We start from the raw sequence: 20,333 nt of genomic DNA on the forward strand, positions 1-20,333 counted from the left end.
GTCTTGAAGATGGCAAGAACCCCAATCTGGTCGGAATATATTCTGCTTTAATGTGAATATTGTGATCCAAACAAGAATAGATAAATTCTGATAAGTCCAACAATATTTTTGATGTAGTACCCCCGGTTGAGGTACTTGACAGCAGAAATATTGTCCATCTTAAGAAGGACAGAAATAGGACGGTCGGATCGAACAAAACTCTTGACAGCAAAAGAACCTGCTAACAGTTCTAAACAATTGGTTTGGGGGTTCTTTTCTTATGAAGTCCATTTGCCTCCAGTAATGAGGGGACCAAATCTGGCTCCCCATCCCGAATTGCTGGCATCTGATTCCAAAATAATCTCAGGAGAACACCCAAAAATGGCTCTCCCATTCCAGGCTTCTAAATTTGCTGACCACCATAACAATTCTGTTCTTGCTTCCTCTGACAAAGAAATCTTGTGACAATAGGAAAAATCTTTCCGAAGATAAAAAAAATCTTCAGTCTTTCAAGAGCCCTGTAGTGAAGTGGAAAAATAGCTTGGATGGATGATGACAGAAGACCAATTATGCGAGCTAAAGTCCGAATTGAAAATTGAGGAATCCTGAGTACATATGAAATCTCTTTCTTTATTTTCTTGACTTCGTCCAAAGGAAGACTCAAAGTAGCCAATTGAGAATCTATTAAAAACCCCAGGAATTTTAGAGATTGGGAAGGATTGATCTCCGATTTGTTGAAGTTGATTACAAAACCTAAATTCTGAAAGAGATCTATCGTTAAACTGAGATGAGAAATTAAGGAAAGTCGATCTTGGTGCATGATGAGGATATCGTGTAAATGAATTATTAGACGAACACCCCTCATCCGAAGCCAAGCCACCACAGGGCAAAGTATCTTTGTAAATGCCCAAGGAGCTGAAGAAAGTCCAAAAGGAAGGCATGTGAATTGCCAAAGGTTGTTTTTCCAAAGAAATCTTAAATAATTTCTGAAAGAAAGGTGAATGGGAATAGAAAGGTATGCATCTTTCAGATCTAGACGAATTAACCAATCTTTTGGAAGAAGACAATCTCTGAGGAGATGAATTCCCTCCATCTTAAAATGATTGTATTCTAGATAGTAATTGAGATCCCTCAGTTTATAACAGGGTGAAAAGAATCACTCTTTCTTTTTTACTAAGAACATGTTGCTGATGTATGACTCTTTGTCTGAAGGAGCCATCTCTATAGCTTGTTTTTTGGCTAATTCTGTAATTTCTAGATCTAGTTGGAGATAGTCTGAATGGGAAAAAATTATGGGATTGGGAAGGTATGACTGATATGGAATGGATATGAGGTTGAGGTGAAGACCCGAAACTGCTTGGAGTACCTATGGGTCTTGAGATATTTTTCCTAATTGTGAATAAATAAGGCAAGTCTGCCTCCTATCTCTTGAGGGAAAGAAAGCATGGAATAACAAATGTTCAAATTTACCTGAATACGGTCTTCTAGAAGATCTTCCTCTAGATGGTCTGGATGACCATTGTCTGCCTCTTGTTGAGAAGAAGTTGTGGAAGGCAGTGGATGGAACTGGGTTGTTCTGGTAGAGGGGTCTGGATACGTAGGATGAACGGCCAGAAAAGCGGCCCCTTCTTTTCCTGGGCTTGTCAAAAACTCTAGTATTTTGATTAAAGATTTTCTTTGTTAGAGATTTTATTTTGTTTAGGGAATTGAGAGAAGAAACATAATTGGACAGTTCTTTAAGTCCTGCATCACCAAATAAATATCCTTTGGACCCATTTCAGTAAGTGTGAAATCAGTTAATTTAGGGTCAAGTTTCCTCAATAATATTCGTCTCCTTTGAGAAGACAGGGCTGAATGGGAGTCACCAATCAAATACACAAGGAGTTGAACCCATTGTTTAATAGTATTGGGATCAACTTAAGTCTCTTTAGAAATAGCATCCTCAGACAATTCTAGTAATTTAGTTTCAGGACCTAGAGTGTCCAACAACTTATCCTGACATGCTTTTAAAAACCTGTCAGTTCCTTTGCGAATATTAAACATTTTTGTGCCGATACATTTAAGTATATTGAGATCAATCTCAGGAGTAGCATGAGCTAAATTTAGTAATTCGGGCCTAGGGCATTCTGCCCTTAAAATATTTTTTGATTTCTTAGATAATTTTCTCCTTAGACAGTAAGCTATGAATTTAGAAACCCTTTTAGATTATCTCCAATTAGAAGACCTAGGGTGTTCAATGTCATCTGGATCTAGATATGATTCCCCAGCATTATCTAATAATCTGGGTTTCTTAGACTTATTTTTTTTTTTGGACCTTTTTATATTTGGGAGAATCACCATTTGAGGCTGATGAGTCAGAAACATCATCTTACAATGAATCATCATCTTTGATACCATGAAACTTTTTAGAATAATTGGAGTCTTCCGACTCAGATGTTGAAACAATGTCAACGTCATCATTGCGCTTAATTTTTTGTTTCTTAACTTTTTCTATACCAGGTTCAGAATCCTCAGAGGGAACATCCTGTAAATTTTTGGGGAGTGCAGACTCATTGTCTGAACCAGGCAGACCTTTATTAAAACTCTCAGCAGAAATTATAAGGGAAATGTCATCATTAACACACAAATGTTTCCTTTTACAAGTTGCTTTTCTAGGAATTTTGGAAGAATAATTAACTGCAGCCATAACTGACTGCATCTGCTGCTGGAGAGAGGACATAGATGACATAATCTCTTGAAAAGATTTATTAGAAACCTCTGAGATATTTTCATTAGACATTGTTAAAATAGATCTTTAAATAAAGGTAAACTATTCCTTATACATTTTTTAATAATAAAATGAGGACTATAACTTATAAATGTTAATCTTAAACAGCTATTAATAATTTTAATAAAAATATTTTTTCAAAAGAATAAAATATAATTGCCTCAGAATCGAACTTGAGACTCTAAGGTACAGAAACAGACAAGCTAACATAAAGAATAACCTAAACTATCTAATATTTAACAAAATGAAATGGACACAGTTTAAAATAAATAAATGACAGCGAATTGCAACAAATGTTGCTTATTATAATAACCCGGGAGAAGAGGAGAAAATGTCCGTGACGGAGACTGAGGTGAAAATGAGGGCGGGAAAAAAGAATAAGATGATGCGTCACTATGAGGGGTGGAGACAAAGGCCGACAAAGAAGTAGCCCTGAAACGGAGACGCAAGAACATAACCAACGAGCTCAGAGTATAAGACTTAGGAAAAGAGCTCTTTAATAAAAAACGGAAACGGTTTAAATAAGGGAAATAGATACTACAAAATCGAAAGATTAAAATAAAAGTGGAATTAAATATTTTGGAAACAGCTTATATAAACGTTTTGTTAAACAAGAGGAAAGAAATACAAAAATTAAATATCAATAAATAATAAGAATAATTTATTAATAACAGGAAAACATTAATAAAATTTGAATACTTAACATCTGTTCAGCAAAGAGAATTAGATGTGTTTCCTCTGTTCACTTATACCTTTGGATATTATCTGATTGGCTGTTTTCATATTGCATAACATATGCTTGTAATCTTATTGGTTGACATTTTTCTGTATACTGTATATACTCAAATTTCCAGTGTTTTTAAGTACTGTCTGTTCAGTAAATGAAAAGTTATTCCAAAATAGGAGTCTCTGTCCTTGTAATAAAATGACAATGTCTCACTTTATAACTCTTCAGTGTTCCTATTCTATGGCTTGTGGAGATAGAGCAAGAGTGGACATTATGTATGTTAATATATGGCTTTTTGAGAAGTACAGAGCCGGTTCAAATCTCATGAAATAACAGACAAGGTTCACACCAATGTAGATCTTATCTAAAAATGGCAGCCTACTTGAGGAAGAGGTGAGAAGGAAAGTTATATGAAGATAGACCGTCAATATAAACTGTGTGAAATCAAATGCATTTATGAACTTATGGAGTGTCCAGACCCCTAACCTAAGGGTTGTTAGCATCAACATATTACCAGATCGTTGTGATGGATTCATTAGGTAGAGTAGAGGTCATGGTCAGCGATGCGGAATCTGTTGGCGCTCTACAAATAACCAATAATAATAATAATAAATGGTGTAAGAGGTCTACATGAGGAATGTCTAGTTGGCAGCTTAAAGGGACATGAAACCCAAATGGTCTTTCATGATTCAGATAGAGAATACAATTTTAAACAACATTCCAATTAACTTCTGTAATCTAATTTGCTTCATACTTTAGATATCCTTTGTTAAAGAAATAGCAATGCACATGGGTGAGCCAATCACACAAGGCATCTATATGCAGCCACCAATCAGCAGCTGCTGAGCCTATTTAGAAATGCTTTTCAACAAAAGATATCAAGAGAATGAAGCAAATTAGATAATAGAAGTAAATTGGAAAGTTGTTTAAAATAGCATGCTCTTTCAAAATCATGAAATAAATAATCATTTTAATACATTACATTGTATGCAAATGTTTACAAACAAAATGAGCTGAATATAAATATCAGAACACAATAATGCCGTTACCAAAATTCACAGATCTACCCTGCAATACAAATCTGTAGAACACCAATCTTTTTTATAAACTTGATGACATTATGCAAATGACAGTTTGAGAAATGAGCTGAAGATTTTGCATAACATCAAAATTCTGTGATATTGGGAGAAAACAAAAACGAGTTAACCATCTAACAACATAATCTGTTAAATTATTAAGATGTCCATTATTATATTTATAATTGATAATTTTGCAGAAATAAAATTCATAAAACTAATATCATGATAAAATAATTCTAAAATTAAAATATTTTTAATTTATATCTATATATAGCAGGCATATCACAATTAGAAATATATATTCCAACTTCCAACCTCACTGTATTTTATTTTATTTTTATTGCCTGTTTTACATATGTCCCTAATTGTCCTCAACAGAAGAGATATATATGGGGGGAAAACTTAAGTTTAATCATGGTGTTACCCATTATTTTATAGAAACTAAACTTTTACACTTATATCTTTAATATTTAAACAACTAATATGATTATAAAAATACACCTACATACTATTCTAAGGCTCATCTTTGCTTCGAATACATCATATCTAACATATGTACATTATATCTAACGTGTATAGTGTATTTACTGTTTAATATCCCTTTAATTGTAACATACAACATAAATTGAATTAAAAAAAATCTTATGAAAAAATTACATTTTAAAAAAAATCTTTTTTTTAAAAAAATTCTTTTTTATTAAGAGATATTAAAAGTTATACAATTCAGAGATATTCCTCATATTTTACCAAATCACAAGTGAGATACGTAGATCACTTAATAGAATCCAATGCACAAATGGCAATAATGCGTATACCACTAGCATAGCATGCAGTAATCAAAATGCTCATTGCATTATACAGTCTCATATTTTAAAATGCAGAAGTATGTAATTATCTAATGAGCAATTGTCTAAATACAAAACTAAGCCTTCCGTCAAATTCAAGTAACCTGAATACAGGATAAATAACCAAATACTAAATAAGGTGAAACTCAGAAAGGGGAACAGGGTAGGTTAACAAAAGGTGCCCAGTTCAGCATGTGACTCCCCATACCATAGTCATAGGCACTTGGATCCATTTGGAAAGTGTGGCGTATCTAGTGAGTGTACTAAGGGGGTTAGCGGCAGAGGAAAAACTGACAGCACTTATAACCTGTAAGTAAATAACATCTGGGCGAGAACTTGTACCAAGAGAAAAGAATAACCTGAATATTCTATTCTGTGCCAGATCATTGTAAATTTCTCCATTGGATAAACTTATGCTTTATACTGTTTTAGTCTCTGCTTTTAACACTTTTTTGTTGCTGATAAAAAGTTCTATATTGAATGGTTTATTAGTTGGCAATGACAGCTAGATACAGCATCTGTGACATTGATTTTGTTTCATGCTTTTGTAGTGTGAATGTATTTGGATCCTGTTCTGCTTCTTAGTGTTCGTGTGGACAATGATATGGCTGTACGTAACCCAGATCGTGAACAATGACATGCACAACTTCAATGAGTGAGTACCCCTAACAAGTGTGCCATTGTCTATCTCTGTGTCTGTTTCCATGATTATGAAACCCAACATTTTTCTTTTGGGATTCAGACAGAGCATACCGTGTCCAATTTGCTTCTATTATCTAATTTGATTTGTTGCCGTTATTTTTTATTGAATAGATATCATGGTAGGAAAAAGTGCTGCAAATGGATAACATTCTTGCAAAACAGATGGCACATAGTGCTCCGGACACATGCACACTCCTGAGCTTACCTCCCTGCTTTTCAACAAAAGATACCAAGAGAATGAAGTCAATTAAAACGTTATTGAAAATTGCATGCTCTATCTGAATCATGAAAGAAAAAAATTGGGTTCAATGTCTCTTTGAAGTGTCATAAATCCAATAAAAAAATTCAACTTTCACCATTCAGAGTATATCATTTTACCTATTAAACTTGATATCCTTTGTACAAAAGATATCTTTTTTTTTTCTTTCTATAAGACCATACTGAGGTAGACGTATATGTGTCTTGAGCTCTATATGGCAGCAATGTCTGCAACAATGTTTGTGTAACAATGTTGTACATATAGTGCTCAAAACTTGCATGTTCCTGAGCCTGTCTCAATATGCTCTCATAGAAAGTAGTTACGTTTCAAAGATTACCAAGAGAGGAAAGAGATCATTAAAATCGTTGCAGAATTAAGCAGCTCTATACAGATAAATGATGATGATAAGAAGTCTTTAGGAAGTGCATGCTCCCATTGGGTTCATGAAAGTTAAATGTGCACTTCTGTGCCTTTGTAGCTCTGAGTCATGTGGCTTTTATTCCTGCAGGTTCATGTTCCGTTCTCAGGGTTGGTGGCTTGACTGGTCTCTTGTTGTGGTGACAGTGACGGCCGTGTTACTCACATATTGCAGCCTGCTACTGGTAAATATCAGAACACCTGGGTGGAATGTTGTGGTTTATTTGAGTGGTGGAAAAATCATGGCCCTGAATATTGGCAACATGGCTGTGTACATTCAGTATATGCTAATGGTATTTTTTTACTCTGTGGGATTTAAAAATATACCCTCCTTTGGGAAATGTCTGGTTACGTATCAAAGGAAATAATAGGTCATAACATGTAAGCAGTATAATTAATGTCTCAACATACTTACTATTAATCATAGGAATGAGTGCTAATTAACCCCTTCTTGTCCAATCTTTTCCCCCTATCCTTATTTAAGTAATTATATCAAGGGTTAGCACCAGGGAATATCATATCCCTTTTTCCTACTATATTATTTTTCACAGTGCTAGACTTAACTGTTTCTTTATAGCAGTATAATTATGGCATATCTATAGCTATCTGAGCAAAAATAGCTACAAGGTTACAGGGACCCATCAAAATAGCGTTTTCTGTTCAACTAAATTTATCAGTCTCACTGATTGGTCACTGCAGTGGCTGTTACAGAAGTTTACCTTTTAACTAAGACCCCCATAGGGCTATTACAAATGTTACCAACAGGGCCCCAAAAAGTAATACATAAAGTCTGTGTTTATTTTTCTGGTGTGATGTCATTGGGTGCAATTAGGACATGTGTAAAAAGGGTGGTTCAGTTTTGTATTTTGACTAAGGCAGGTTAATTCTACTCATGCTATGATAAACAGGGAGTCATTTTGAAAGGGTCACTGTACTCAAAAAATGTTATTAATAAGCACATCATCATGTTAAAAAAAAAAAAAAAAATCCTGCATGAAAAAATGTGACGTAATTTTTTTTTATATTTAAATTGAAACTAATACAGCTTTATCAGGTTCACAATTCCTAATTCCTGCTAATGCTCATTGGTTAAAACTGCAATAGTGGGATTCAGCAGGTCCTTAAAGGGACACTGAACCCAAAATGTTTCTTTTCTGATACAGATAGAGCATGGCATTTTAAGCAACTTTCTAATTTACTCCTATTATCAAATTTTCTTCATTCTCTTGGTATCTTTATTTGAAATGCAAGAATGTAAGTTTATATGCCGGCCTATTTTTGGTGAACAACCTGGGTTGTCCTTGCTGATTGGTGGATAAATTCATCCACCAATAAAAAAGTGCTGTCCAGAGGTCTGAAGCAAAAACAAAGCTTAGATGCCTTCTTTTTCAAATAAAGATAGCAAGAGAACGAAGAAAAATTGATAATAGGAGTAAATTAGAAAGTTGCTTAAAATTGCATGCTCTATCTGAATCACAAAAGAAAAAAATTGGGTTCAGTGTCCCTTTAAGAACCTGTTCCTAAAATTTAGAAAGTGTAGAAGTTTTGTATTATAAAGAAGGTAAAGAACCTGTTACAAAAATTTTGGAATTCCACCAGAACCTGTTGCTAAAATTTCGGAATTTCACCACTGGTTGAAAGGCATTTTCCAATATTGCTCATTGGTTGATAGGCAGTTACTGTTCAGGCTCATTGGTTGATAGGCACTTACTGCTAATGCTCATTGGTTGATAGGTATTTACTGCTCCAGCTCATTGAGCATTAGTAGGAAGTACCTGTAAAACATTGATTATTATTTAGGTGTGCACAACTGATACTGGTTAGTATGAATTTACAATTTGTAAGCAGCCTTTGCTTCTTATTTATTCAGGCAATAAAACTGTCCAGATGTGTGCAACTTTTTCATTTTGATGATAGAACATGCTTTTTGGGGGGGGAATTTGAGATATATATATATATATATACATATATATAATAGTAATATAGTGCAATCTACTGGAGATAATTGGAACTGGAGGCTCAATGTCAATATGCAGTTGTAACTTATTTTTGATTTTATTTTTTATTTCAGATTCTCCTTCTGTGCCTAGTACTTTGTTCTCAACCCCTTCGGTTACATTGGATCCATAAAGTGAGATTTAATCTCTCATTGCTACTACATCTTTCTCTCACTGTATTGTACTTTATAATAACTCTAGTGTTTCTCCTCCCTCAAACTGATCTCTTCACTCTCTGCCTCTGTAATTCTGTTTTGTATTAAGTTATCCTTTTCCCCTCCTCAGGTTCTTCTTTGCCTTTGCGCTGCGGCAGTCTCACTAGGAGTTGTTTTTTTAGATGTAAAGTGGAAGGAAGAGTGGGAAGCTGTGGCCATCTCTCTGCAGGTACCATGACATTTACTGGAGCAAGTCTAAATCATTTTCAGTTCTAAAGGAGAAAATCTACTCCCTTCTGTAGAGGTCTTTTTGTTTCTTTGGTATTTGACTGGTTGATTTGTACCTTTCAGGTCACTGCACCCTTCCTGCACATTGGAGCTGTGATTGGGGTCTCCATTCTTGCCTGGGTTTTAGCTGCATATTACTGGGGAGCAAATAGCAGAGGTAAGAGAATATCAGTATAATAAAAGGGAAGATAGATAAGAATATATAATAAAAAGGTGAATATGTGAAATCAAATAATTCTGACTTCTTGATCTCTCTTGTTTTATTTCTTCTGCCTACCTGACCCTTCTTCATTTCATCTTCATTTTCTCTTTCTCGCACCCTGACCTTTTCAGTATTCAGAAATGTACTCTTGGCAGTATATATTCTAGTCCTCTGTGCTCTGTATGTGTCCCCTCTTTTTATTTCTTCTCCGTGTATCATGAAGGCAGAACAGCTCCCTCCAAAACCCAGACTCTTTGGACACCGGGGAGCCCCTATGGTGAGTGCAAAAGGCATTTGTGTGTGTGAATGTTTCATAAACTGAGACAAAGAAAAGCTTAAGAAATGTTTTGGGTTTCACATCCCTGTTTGTGATTCAGACAGAGCATGCAGTTTAAAAAAAGTTTTCTTAGGTTATCAAATTTCCTTTGCTCCCATTGCTATTCTTTGTTGAAGAGATACCTAGGTAGGCACCTAGAGCACTACATGGCAGGAAATAGTGCTGCCATCTAGTGCTCTTACAAATGAGTAACATTCTTGCAAAACTGCTGCTATATAGTGCTCCAGATGTGTATACCCTCCTGAACTTACATCACTGGTTTTCAACAAAAGATACCAAGACAATGAAGAAAATTTGATAATAGAAGTAAAATAGAAGGTCCTTTAAAAGTGCATGATCTGTCTGAATCATCAAGAAAACTTGAGTTTCATGTCCCCTCGTTATTCATAACAAATGATCAGCTGTGAATTCTCAGACCTAATATTTTGCAGCTGGCACCAGAGAACACCATGTTGTCGTTTTACAAGATGGTAGAGAGTAATGTGGATGTGTTTGAAAGTGACGTCATGGTAAGGTAAGAAAACATTCACACAGTTCTCAGCGTAACTTTAAAACCATACTTTCAACTCATCCAGAAGCAATACTCTGTTTCTTTTCTCCCCGTGTTCTCAGCCATGATGGAATTCCCTTTCTGATGCACGATAATTTCCTGCTTCGTACTACAAATATAGGCCAAGTGTTCCCAGGCCGAGAGCGAGAAGATAGTGGTAACTTCACATGGTCAGAGCTCAGGGAATTGGATGCAGGTGAATGGTTCCTCCAGGTAATAAACACTAAATATATGTTTAGTTTAGGTTACAACATCCAAGTTCCCCTTTTAATTCTCTTCTTTGTTTGGTTGATGTTTCCTACAGAGGAACCCATTCAGGACAGGAGGATCGCAAGCTCTTCTCTCCCAGCAGGGCAGGAAAATCCCCTCCCTGTCTGAATTGTTAGCTGCAGCTGAAACTCTTAACATCTCCATAATATTTGACCTTCGTCCACCTCCTCCTGGCCATCCGTACAATGAAACCTACCTCAATGTAACACTGGAAACTATCTTGAAATCACCTATCCGCCAAGAGCTGGTCAGTAAATGCTATCCTTTTTCTATACACACATATTGCCATATCCTATGCCTTCATATATAATAATTACCCTCATACTTAGCTGTATGTCATCATTTCTCATAATGATATGTGCATTTTCTTCTCTCATATACAGCTGTCTTACCTTTCCCCCTTATGAGAAGTTGTCTTCTTCCCTCACAGCAAGCCCTCTTTCATTAAACATAGGTTTTTTCTCTTTCACCCCAAAAACAGATATACATTCTTGTGAAGCATGGCTACTTGTGGTCTCTTTCTTCCCATGTACAAATAGAGGCATTTATTTCATTACACACAGATTTGTTACATATTCCCACATACTGTCACCTGTCTCATCCTGCTGTTTTGTCTCCGTGCATACACTAGGTGCAAATGGCGAAGAGATTAATAGTGTAGTATGACACGCACAGAAATTTGTAAAGAACCCATACTAACCCATACAAGTGCATCAAAGTAAATTAAAATATCCTCACATTTAAGTAATCTCACCACTAAATTCTCTACATTGGAGACTAATGTGTAACTAAAATCCTTGTTCACTCCTCTTTATGTAGAGTTAACCAATAACTGTTGTGGGGTTGACTAGAGCCCCAGAACATTACATATATTTAATAAGTGTCAGCTGTTGTCAAAGAGAGTGATGTACTTCACTCTACATAGAATTCCCTATCATTAATTACTTTATGATGCTCAATAATTCCAAGATTAATGTTTATTTAATGAAAAGAAAAAAATTACAATACAAGTCACTATAAATGTATAATTTGCCAGTTGTTTTTATTTAATCCAAAGGATTGGAAGACAGGCTTAGTGTTGTAATAGTATGCGCGGTTCGAGCATTGCAGAGTATATGTATAAATTAACATTCTACCTATAAAAATAACAGAAGAACAATTCCTTTCCAACAGGAGATGAATCTGATAAGAATGATGACAGCTGCCCTTTGCCTTCCTTCCTGTTTAAACAGGAGTGCCAGGTTGAGGGTTGGCTCCGCAGATGCTTGGGACAGACAGACTTATTGTAGAATATGTATAATAAAAAAGGCAACGTCCGGGCGGCGGCCATGCTTGGACGCAATATTTTGAGCTGCTCCAGTTATCCTACTAATTCCAACTAAAATCTCAATTTAAGAATTCCATCTGAACTTCAATTTGATAACATTTTGATCCACGGAAGATTCCCTTTCAAAAGATACTCATATATTTATTTTTTATGACACGATGAGTCCACGGATCATCTTAATTAATAATGGGATATTCACCTCCTGGTCAGCAGGAGGCGGCAAAGAGCACCACAGCAAAGCTGTTAAATAGCTCCTCCCTTCCCTCCCACTCCAGTCATTCTCTTTGCCTACGTTAGTGATAGGAAGTGGTAAAATAAAGTGTTAGAAAAGATTCTTCAATCAAGAGTTTATTATTTATATAAGTAGTGCAAGATTGTGCTGCTTTGTTCTAGGGTGTAGCCATAGTCCATATCAGTCTCTTCAGTAGAGCATTGGTGGCTTTAGAGCAAAGGTAACTTGTGGGACATAATTCTCACTGCGCCTCCCATACAGTCATGATGCCCTAATCCTGATAGCCTAAGCAAGATTACTCAGGCTTTATCCTTTTTCCACAGGGCTATGTGATTGAGAGGACCTCACAAACCTGCTGAGCTGCCCTGCTGTCGGGCAGATTTTAAAGGTAAGTGCTAACTTTTTATTCTGGGTCTGGGAAGATCTCAGAGGAAGTGGAGCACTTTATTGGGACATAACTCCTTTATTGGGACATAACTCCTATTCATATAAAGGAAGGGGATCCTGTGACAGCACATTGTTAGATGGCACTGGGGCTAAGGACACTAGATGTGGCTTGTATTCTGGGGGCCTCAATCACTTGGGTGAACAAAATAAAAAGGACTCAGGAGGTGGTTGTTTGGGTCTCTCATATGGGCTATAGAGCTACCTAACATGCGGTAGCACAATTTGTCCCCAATTTCTTAACAGAGTTGCAAAATTAAGTGGTTCAGTTAGCTCCCTGGGCCTATCTATACATACTAATGGCGACCGGGAGATTGTTTATTGTTACGCCCACGATGAGCGGAGCTACTTTTGGTGCCGTTTTGGGCTGCACTATCCTCTATCTCAAGGTCTTAATGGTGCTGGGAAATGGAGTGTTATCATGCCCACGAGGGGCGGCGCTACGTTGAGGCTGTTGTAGACTGCGCTCTCCACCTCAATTCCGATATCGGAAGGCAGAGCATCTAACACAGTCTTTAGTGTTTTCCTTCTCAATGCGGGTCCAGCCAGCGCTATTAAAAGTACAGCGTTCTGGACTTGTTTATGTATAATAACGTATTGTTTATTTCAAGTATATTTCCAAGAAAATACACAAAGTTTAAAATGTATTTTTCTGATGGTCAGATGGCACCTCAGCAGGATTAAACTGAGGTTCTACAATGTTTGCATATTAATCAAACTGACTTCTGCACAGAAAAATAAAAAGTTACATTTTAAAATGTAACCCCTTAATGACCAGACCATTTCTTTCATGTAATTGGCAAGAGTCCATGAGCTAGTGACATATGGGATATACAATCCTACCAGGAGGGGCAAAGTTTCCCAAACCTCAAAATGCCTATAAATACACCCCTCACCACACCCACAATTCAGTTTAATGAATAGCCAAGAAGTGGGGTGATAAAGAAAGGAGTAAAAAGCATCAACAAAGGAATTTGGAAATAATTGTGCTTTATACAAAAAAATCATAACCACCATAAAAAAGGGTGGGCCTCATGGACTCTTGCCAATATGAAAGAAATTAATTTATCAGGTAAGTTCTTACATAAATTATGTTTTCTTTCATGTATTTGGCAAGAGTCCATGAGCTAGTGACGTATGGGATAGCAATACCCAAGATGTGGAACTCCACGCAAGAGTCACTAGAGAGGGAGGGACAAAATAAAAACAGCCATTTCGCTGAAAAAAATAAATCCACAACCCAAATATAAGTTTATTCTTAAAAAATAAAAATAAAAACTTAAATCATAAGCAGAAGAATCAAACTGAAACAGCTGCCTGAAGAACTTTCCTACCAAAAACTGCTTCCGAAGAAGCAAACACATCAACATGGTAGAATTTAGTAAATGTATGCAAAGAAGACCAAGTTGCTGCTTTGCAAATCTGATCAACTGAAGCTTCATTCTTAAAAGCCCAAGAAGTGGAAACTGATCTAGTAGAATGAGCTGTAATTCTCTGAGGCGGGGCTTTACCCGACTCCAAATAAGCTTGATGAATCAAAAGCTTTAACCACGATGCCAAAGAAATGGCAGAAGCCTTCTGACCTTTCCTAGAACCAGAAAAGATAACAAATAGACTAGAAGTCTTCCTGAAATCTTTAGTGGTTTAAACATAATATTTCAGAGCTCTCACCACATCCAAAGAATGTAAAGATCTCTCCAAAGAATTCAGTTTTACAAACTTTGCCTCCTATGGAGGTGGTAAAGTAAGTTTGTGCTAAGATTTCTACGTTGATATGCGCTTCTCAGCATTTTTGAAGCCCGATTCCTCTTAGAGTACAGTGAATGTCAGAGGGATGTGAAGGGAGTATAACCTTTTGAATGCAATGGTTTTCCTCACGGGGATCTATTTCATAGGTTCTATGTTATCGGTCGTAGAGATTCATCTCTTACCTCCCTTTTCAGGTCGACAATATACTCTCATATTCCATTACCTCTACTGATAACCGTTTCAGTACTGGTTTGGCTATCTGCTATATGTGGATGGGTGTCTTTTGGTAAGTATGTTTTCATTACTTAAGACACTCTCAGGTATGGTTTGGCACTTTATGTATTTATATAAAGTTCTAAATATATGTATTGTACTTATATTTGCCATGATTCTGGTTTTCAGTATATTTCCTTTTTGCAGACTGTCAGTTTCATATCTGGGAAATGCTTTTTTATGAAAATGTATTTCTTACCTGGGTATAGTCTCTTTTTCAAATTGACTGTCTTTTAAATTTGCGGGCACAATTAGGCTCGCGAGGGCGCAAAATGCCAAAGTTTATTGCGTCATTCTTGGCGCAAAGTTACATTCGTTGATGAAAAGTGGTCATTTCCGGTTTCTTAGTCGACGCCGAGTCCTTCACAAGGTTGCATCATCTATGACGCGAGTGTGTCGTTTTCAGACTTTTTTTTGGCGCCAAAAAATATTTTTCTGTTTGTTGTGCGTCATACATGGCGCCAAATATTTTCATTATTTACGACCCCATTCCTATTTACCTCTTGCCTTTTTCTATGTCAGAGGGCTATGCTGTTTGCACTTTTTCCCATTCCTGAAATTGCCATATAAGGAAATTGATAATTTTGCTTTATATGTTGTTTTTTTCTCTTACATTTGCAAGATGTCTCAATCTGATCCTGTCTCAGAATTCACTGTTGGATCCCAGCTGCCTGATAACAGTTCTACCAAAGCTAAGTGCATTTGTTGTAAACTTGTGGAGATTATACCTCCAGCTGTGGTTTGTAATAGTTTTCATGATAAACTTTTACATGCAGAAAATGTATCCATCAGTAGTAGTTCATTACCTGTTGCTGTTCCCTCAACATCTAATGCACAAGATATACCTGCAAATTTAAAAGAATGTATTTCTGATTCTATTCATAAGGCTTTGTCTGCCATTCCGCCTTCTAATAAATGTAAAAGGTCTTTTAAAACTTCTCATAGAGTTGATGAAATTTCAAATGATCGGCAACATACTGATTTATCCTTCTCTGATGAGGATATATCTGATTCAGAAGATCCTGCCTCAGATATTGACATATCCTGCCTCTTATTTATTTAAAATGGAGTATATTTGTTCTTTATTAAAAGAAGTGTTGATTACATTAGATATGGAAGAAACTAGTCCACTTGATATTAAAACTAGTAAACATTTAAATTCTGTTTATAAACCACCTGTGGTTATTCCAGAGGTTTTTCCAGTTCCTGATGCTATTTCGGATATGATTTCTAAAGAATGGAATAGGCCTGGTACTTCTTTTATTGCTTCTTCAAGGTTTAAAAAATTGTATCCTTTGCCAGCAGGTAGATTGGAGTTTTGGGAAAAGATCCCCAAAGTTGATGGGGCTATCTCTACTCTTGCTAAACGTACTACTATTCCTACGGAAGATAGTACTTCTTTTAAAGATCATTTAGATAGGAAAATTGAATCTTATCTAAGGAAGGCTTATTTATATTCAGGTCATCTTCTTAGGCCTGCAATTTCTTTGGCTGATGTTGCAGCTGCTTCAACTTTTTCGTTGGAAACTTTAGCGCAACAAGTATCGGATCATGATTTGTCTAGCATTGTTAAATTGATTCAACATGCTAATAATTTCATTTGTGATGCCATTTTTGATATCATCAAAATTGATGTTAGATTTATGTATTTAGCTATTTTAGCTAGAAAATCTTTGTGGCTCAAATCTTGGAATGCTGATATGACTTCTAAGTCCAGATTGCTTTCTCTTTCTTTCCAAGGTAATAAATTATTTGGTTCTCAGTTGGATTCAATTATTTCATCTGTCACTGGGGGGAAGGGAGTTTTTTTTTTGCATAAGGATAAAAAAACCTAAAGGAATATCTAAAGCTTCTAACCGTTTTCGTTCCTTTCGACATAATAAGGAACAGAAATCTAATCCTTCCCCAAAGGAATCTGTTTCCAATTGGAAGCCTTCCTCAAATTGGAATAAATCCAAGCCATTTAAGAGATCAAAGCCAGCCCCCAAGTCCACATGAAGGTGCAGCCCTCATTCCAGCTCAGCTGGTAGGGGGCAGATTAAAAAATGTCAAAGATGTTTGGATCAATTTGGTCTAAAATCATTGGATTCAGAGTATTGTTTCTCAGGGGTACAGAATAGGATTCAGAGTAAGACCACCTGTGAGAAGATGTTTTCTCTCACACATTCCAGCGAACCCAGTAAAGGCTCAGGCTTTCCTGAAGTGTGTTTCAGACCTGGAGTTATCAGGGGTAATCATGCCAGTACCATTTCAGGAACAGGGTCTGGGGTTTTATTCAAATCTATTCATTGTTCCAAAGAAAGAAAATTAATTTAGACCAGTTTTGGATCTAAAGATTTTGAATCGATATGTAAGAGTACCAACTTTCAAGATGGTGACTATAAGGACTATTCTGCCTTTTGTTCAGCAAGGGCATTATATGTCCACAATAGACTTACAGGATGCATATCTTCATATTCCGATTCATCCAGATCACTATCAGTTCCTGCGATTCTCTTTTCTAGACAAGCATTACCAATTTGTTGCTCTTCCTTTTGGCCTAGCGACAGCTCCAATAATCTTTTCAAATATTTTTTGGTGCCCTACTCTCTGTAATCAGAGAGCGGGGTATTGCAGTGTTTCCTTATTTGGACGATATCTTGGTACTCGCTCAGTCTTTACGTTCTGTAGAATCTCACGTGAATCAACTAGTGTTGTTTCTTCAAAAGACATGGTTGGAGGATCAATTTAACAAAAAGTTATTTGATTCCTCAGACAAAGGTAAGCTTTTTAGGTTTCCAGATAGATTCAGTGTCCATGACTTTGTCTTTAACAGACAAGAGACGTTTGAAATTGGTTGCAGCCTGTTGGAACCTTCAGTCTCAATCATTCCCTTCAGTAGCTATGTGCATGGAAGTTTTAGGTCTCATGACTGCAGCATCGGACGCAATCCCCTTTGCTCGTTTTCATATGAGACCTCTCCAGATTTGTATGCTGAACCAATGGTGCAGGGATTATACAAGGATATCACAAATAATATCCTTAAATCCCAATGTTCGACTTTCTCTGACTTGGTGGTTAGATCACCATCGTATAATTTTAGGGGCCTCATCACAACAGATGCGAGTCTTTCAGGTTGGGGAGCTGTTTGGGGATCTCTGACAGCACAAGGGGTTTGGAAATCTCAAGAGGCGAGATTACCAATCAATATTTTGGAACTCCGTGCAATTCTCAGGGCTCTTCAGTTTTGGCCTCTGTTGAAGAGAGAACCGTTCATTTGTTTTCAGACAGACAATATCACAACTGTGGCATTTGTCAATCATCAGGGTGCGACTCACAGTTCTCAAGCTATGAAAGAAGTATCTCGGGTACTTGTTTGGGCGGAATCCAGCTCCTGTCTAATTTCTGCGGTTCATATCCCAGGTATAGACAATTGGGAAGCGGATTATCTCGGTCGTCAGACTTTACATCCGGGAGAATGGTCTCTCCACCCAGATGTGTTTTCTCAAATTGTTCAGATGTGGGGGCTTCCAGAAATAGATCTGATGGCTTCTCATCTAAACAAAAAACTTCCCAAGTACCTGTCCAGGTCCAGGGATCCTCAGGCGGAAGCAGTGGATGCGTTGACACTTCCTTGGTGTTATCAACCGGCTTATATTTTCCCGCCTCTAGTTCTTCTTCCAAGAGTGATCTCCAAAATCATCATGGAGCAATCGTTTGTGCTGCTGGTGGCTCCAGCATGGCCTCACAGGTTTTGGTATGCGGATCTTGTTTGGATGTCCAGTTGCCAACCTTGGCCACTTCGATTAAGTCCAGACCTTCTATCTCAAGGTCCATTTTTCCATCAGGATCTCAAATAATTAAATTTGAATGTATGGAAATTGAACGCTTAGTGCTTAGTCATAGAGGTTTCTCTGACTCAGTGATTAATACTATGTTGCAGGCTCGTAAATCTGTTTCTAGAAAGATTTATTATCGAGTTTGGAAGACTTACATTTCATGGTGGTCTTCTCATAAATTCTCTTGGCATTCTTTTAGAATTCCTTGAATTTTACAGTTTCTTCAGGATGGTTTGGATAAAGGTTTGTCTGCAAGTTCCTTGAAAGGACAAATCTCTGCTCTTTCTGTTTTATTCCACAGGAAAATTGCTAAACTTCCTGATATTCATTGTTTTGTACAGGCTTTGGTTCGTATCAAGCCTGTCATTAAATCAATCTCTCCTCCTTGGAATATGATTTTGGTTTTGAAGGCTTTACAGGCTCCTCCATTTGAGCCTATGCATTCTTTGGACATTAAACTACTTTCCTGGAAAGTGTTGTTCCTTTTGGCCATCTCTTCTGCTAGAAGAGTTTCTGAATTATCCGCTTTCTCTTGTGAATCTCCTTTTCTGATTTTTCATCAGAATAAGGCAGTTTTGCGGACTTCATTTAAATTCTTACCTAAGGTTGTGAATTCTAACAACATTAATAGAGAAATTGTTGTCCCTTCTTTGTGTCCTAATCCTAAGAATTCTTTGGAGAGATCTTTACATTCTTTGGATGTGGTGAGAGCTCTGAAATATTATGTTTAAACCACTAAAGATTTCAGGAAGACTTCTAGTCTATTTGTTATCTTTTCTGGTTCTAGGAAAGGTCAGAAGGCTTCTGCCATTTCTTTGGCATCGTGGTTAAAGCTTTTGATTCATCAAGCTTATTTGGAGTCGGGTAAAGCCCCGCCTCAGAGAATTACAGCTCATTCTACTAGATCAGTTTCCACTTCTTGGGCTTTTAAGAATGAAGCTTCAGTTGATCAGATTTGCAAAGCAGCAACTTGGTCTTCTTTGCATACATTTACTAAATTCTACCATGTTGATGTGTTTGCTTCTTCGGAAGCAGTTTTTGGTAGGAAAGTTCTTCAGGCAGCTGTTTCAGTTTGATTCTTCTGCTTATGATTTAAGTTTTTATTTTTATTTTTTAAGAATAAACTTATATTTGGGTTGTGGATTTATTTTTTTCAGCGAAATGGCTGTTTTTATTTTGTCCCTCCCTCTCTAGTGACTCTTGCGTGGAGTTCCACATCTTGGGTATTGCTATCCCATACGTCACTAGCTCATGGACTCTTGCCAAATACATGAAAGAAAACATAATTTATGTAAGAACTTACCTGATAAATTAATTTCTTTCATATTGGCAAGAGTCCATGAGGCCCACCCTTTTTTATGGTGGTTATGATTTTTTTGTATAAAGCACAATTATTTCCAAATTCCTTTGTTGATGCTTTTTACTCCTTTCTTTATCACCCCACTTCTTGGCTATTCATTAAACTGAATTGTGGGTGTGGTGAGGGGTGTATTTATAGGCATTTTGAGGTTTGGGAATCTTTGCCCCTCCTGGTAGGATTGTATATCCCATACGTCACTAGCTCATGGACTCTTGCCAATATGAAAGAAGTGAATTTATCAGGTAAGGTCTTACATAAATTATGTTTTTTCAATTTTCTTACCCTTAAAGTGAAGGTAAAGTCAAACGCCTTATAACAAATAATTAGAGATATGATGGCAAATAAATATAAGTTTCATTCATCAATTTGTTATAAAACATATATTACCTGTGATATCTAATGTTTATCTGATCTAATCGGCTTTCCGAAAAACAACCCGTACATTTTTCTTTTTTTCTAAATAACCATCACGTGCTTCAGAGATCCAATTGATTTTCTGGCCGTTAGGCGGCCGTCAAATTTCGTCATAAACATTGCGGCTTCAATGCGCATGCGT

General features: G+C 36.6%; 1 protein-coding gene across 9 annotated transcripts in view; it reads left to right on the top strand.

Annotated features, from left to right (window-relative positions):
* The window catches only part of GDPD2 (glycerophosphodiester phosphodiesterase domain containing 2), a 223,337-nt gene that overhangs the window by 134,030 nt on the left and 68,974 nt on the right, over positions 1-20,333 (top strand). For all 9 annotated transcript variants that reach the window (XM_053699059.1, XM_053699062.1, XM_053699061.1 and 6 more), the window contains 9 exons: positions 5,949-6,052; positions 6,867-6,960; positions 8,847-8,906; positions 9,058-9,156; positions 9,279-9,372; positions 9,549-9,694; positions 10,186-10,268; positions 10,367-10,517; positions 10,609-10,821. In XM_053699059.1, the coding sequence (XP_053555034.1) occupies positions 5,949-6,052; positions 6,867-6,960; positions 8,847-8,906; positions 9,058-9,156; positions 9,279-9,372; positions 9,549-9,694; positions 10,186-10,268; positions 10,367-10,517; positions 10,609-10,821 (1,044 nt within the window). The remainder of the gene's footprint in view (positions 1-5,948; positions 6,053-6,866; positions 6,961-8,846; positions 8,907-9,057; positions 9,157-9,278; positions 9,373-9,548; positions 9,695-10,185; positions 10,269-10,366; positions 10,518-10,608; positions 10,822-20,333) is intronic.

This window comes from Bombina bombina, chromosome 1, assembly GCF_027579735.1.
Source record: "Bombina bombina isolate aBomBom1 chromosome 1, aBomBom1.pri, whole genome shotgun sequence".
NCBI lineage: Eukaryota > Metazoa > Chordata > Amphibia > Anura > Bombinatoridae > Bombina > Bombina bombina.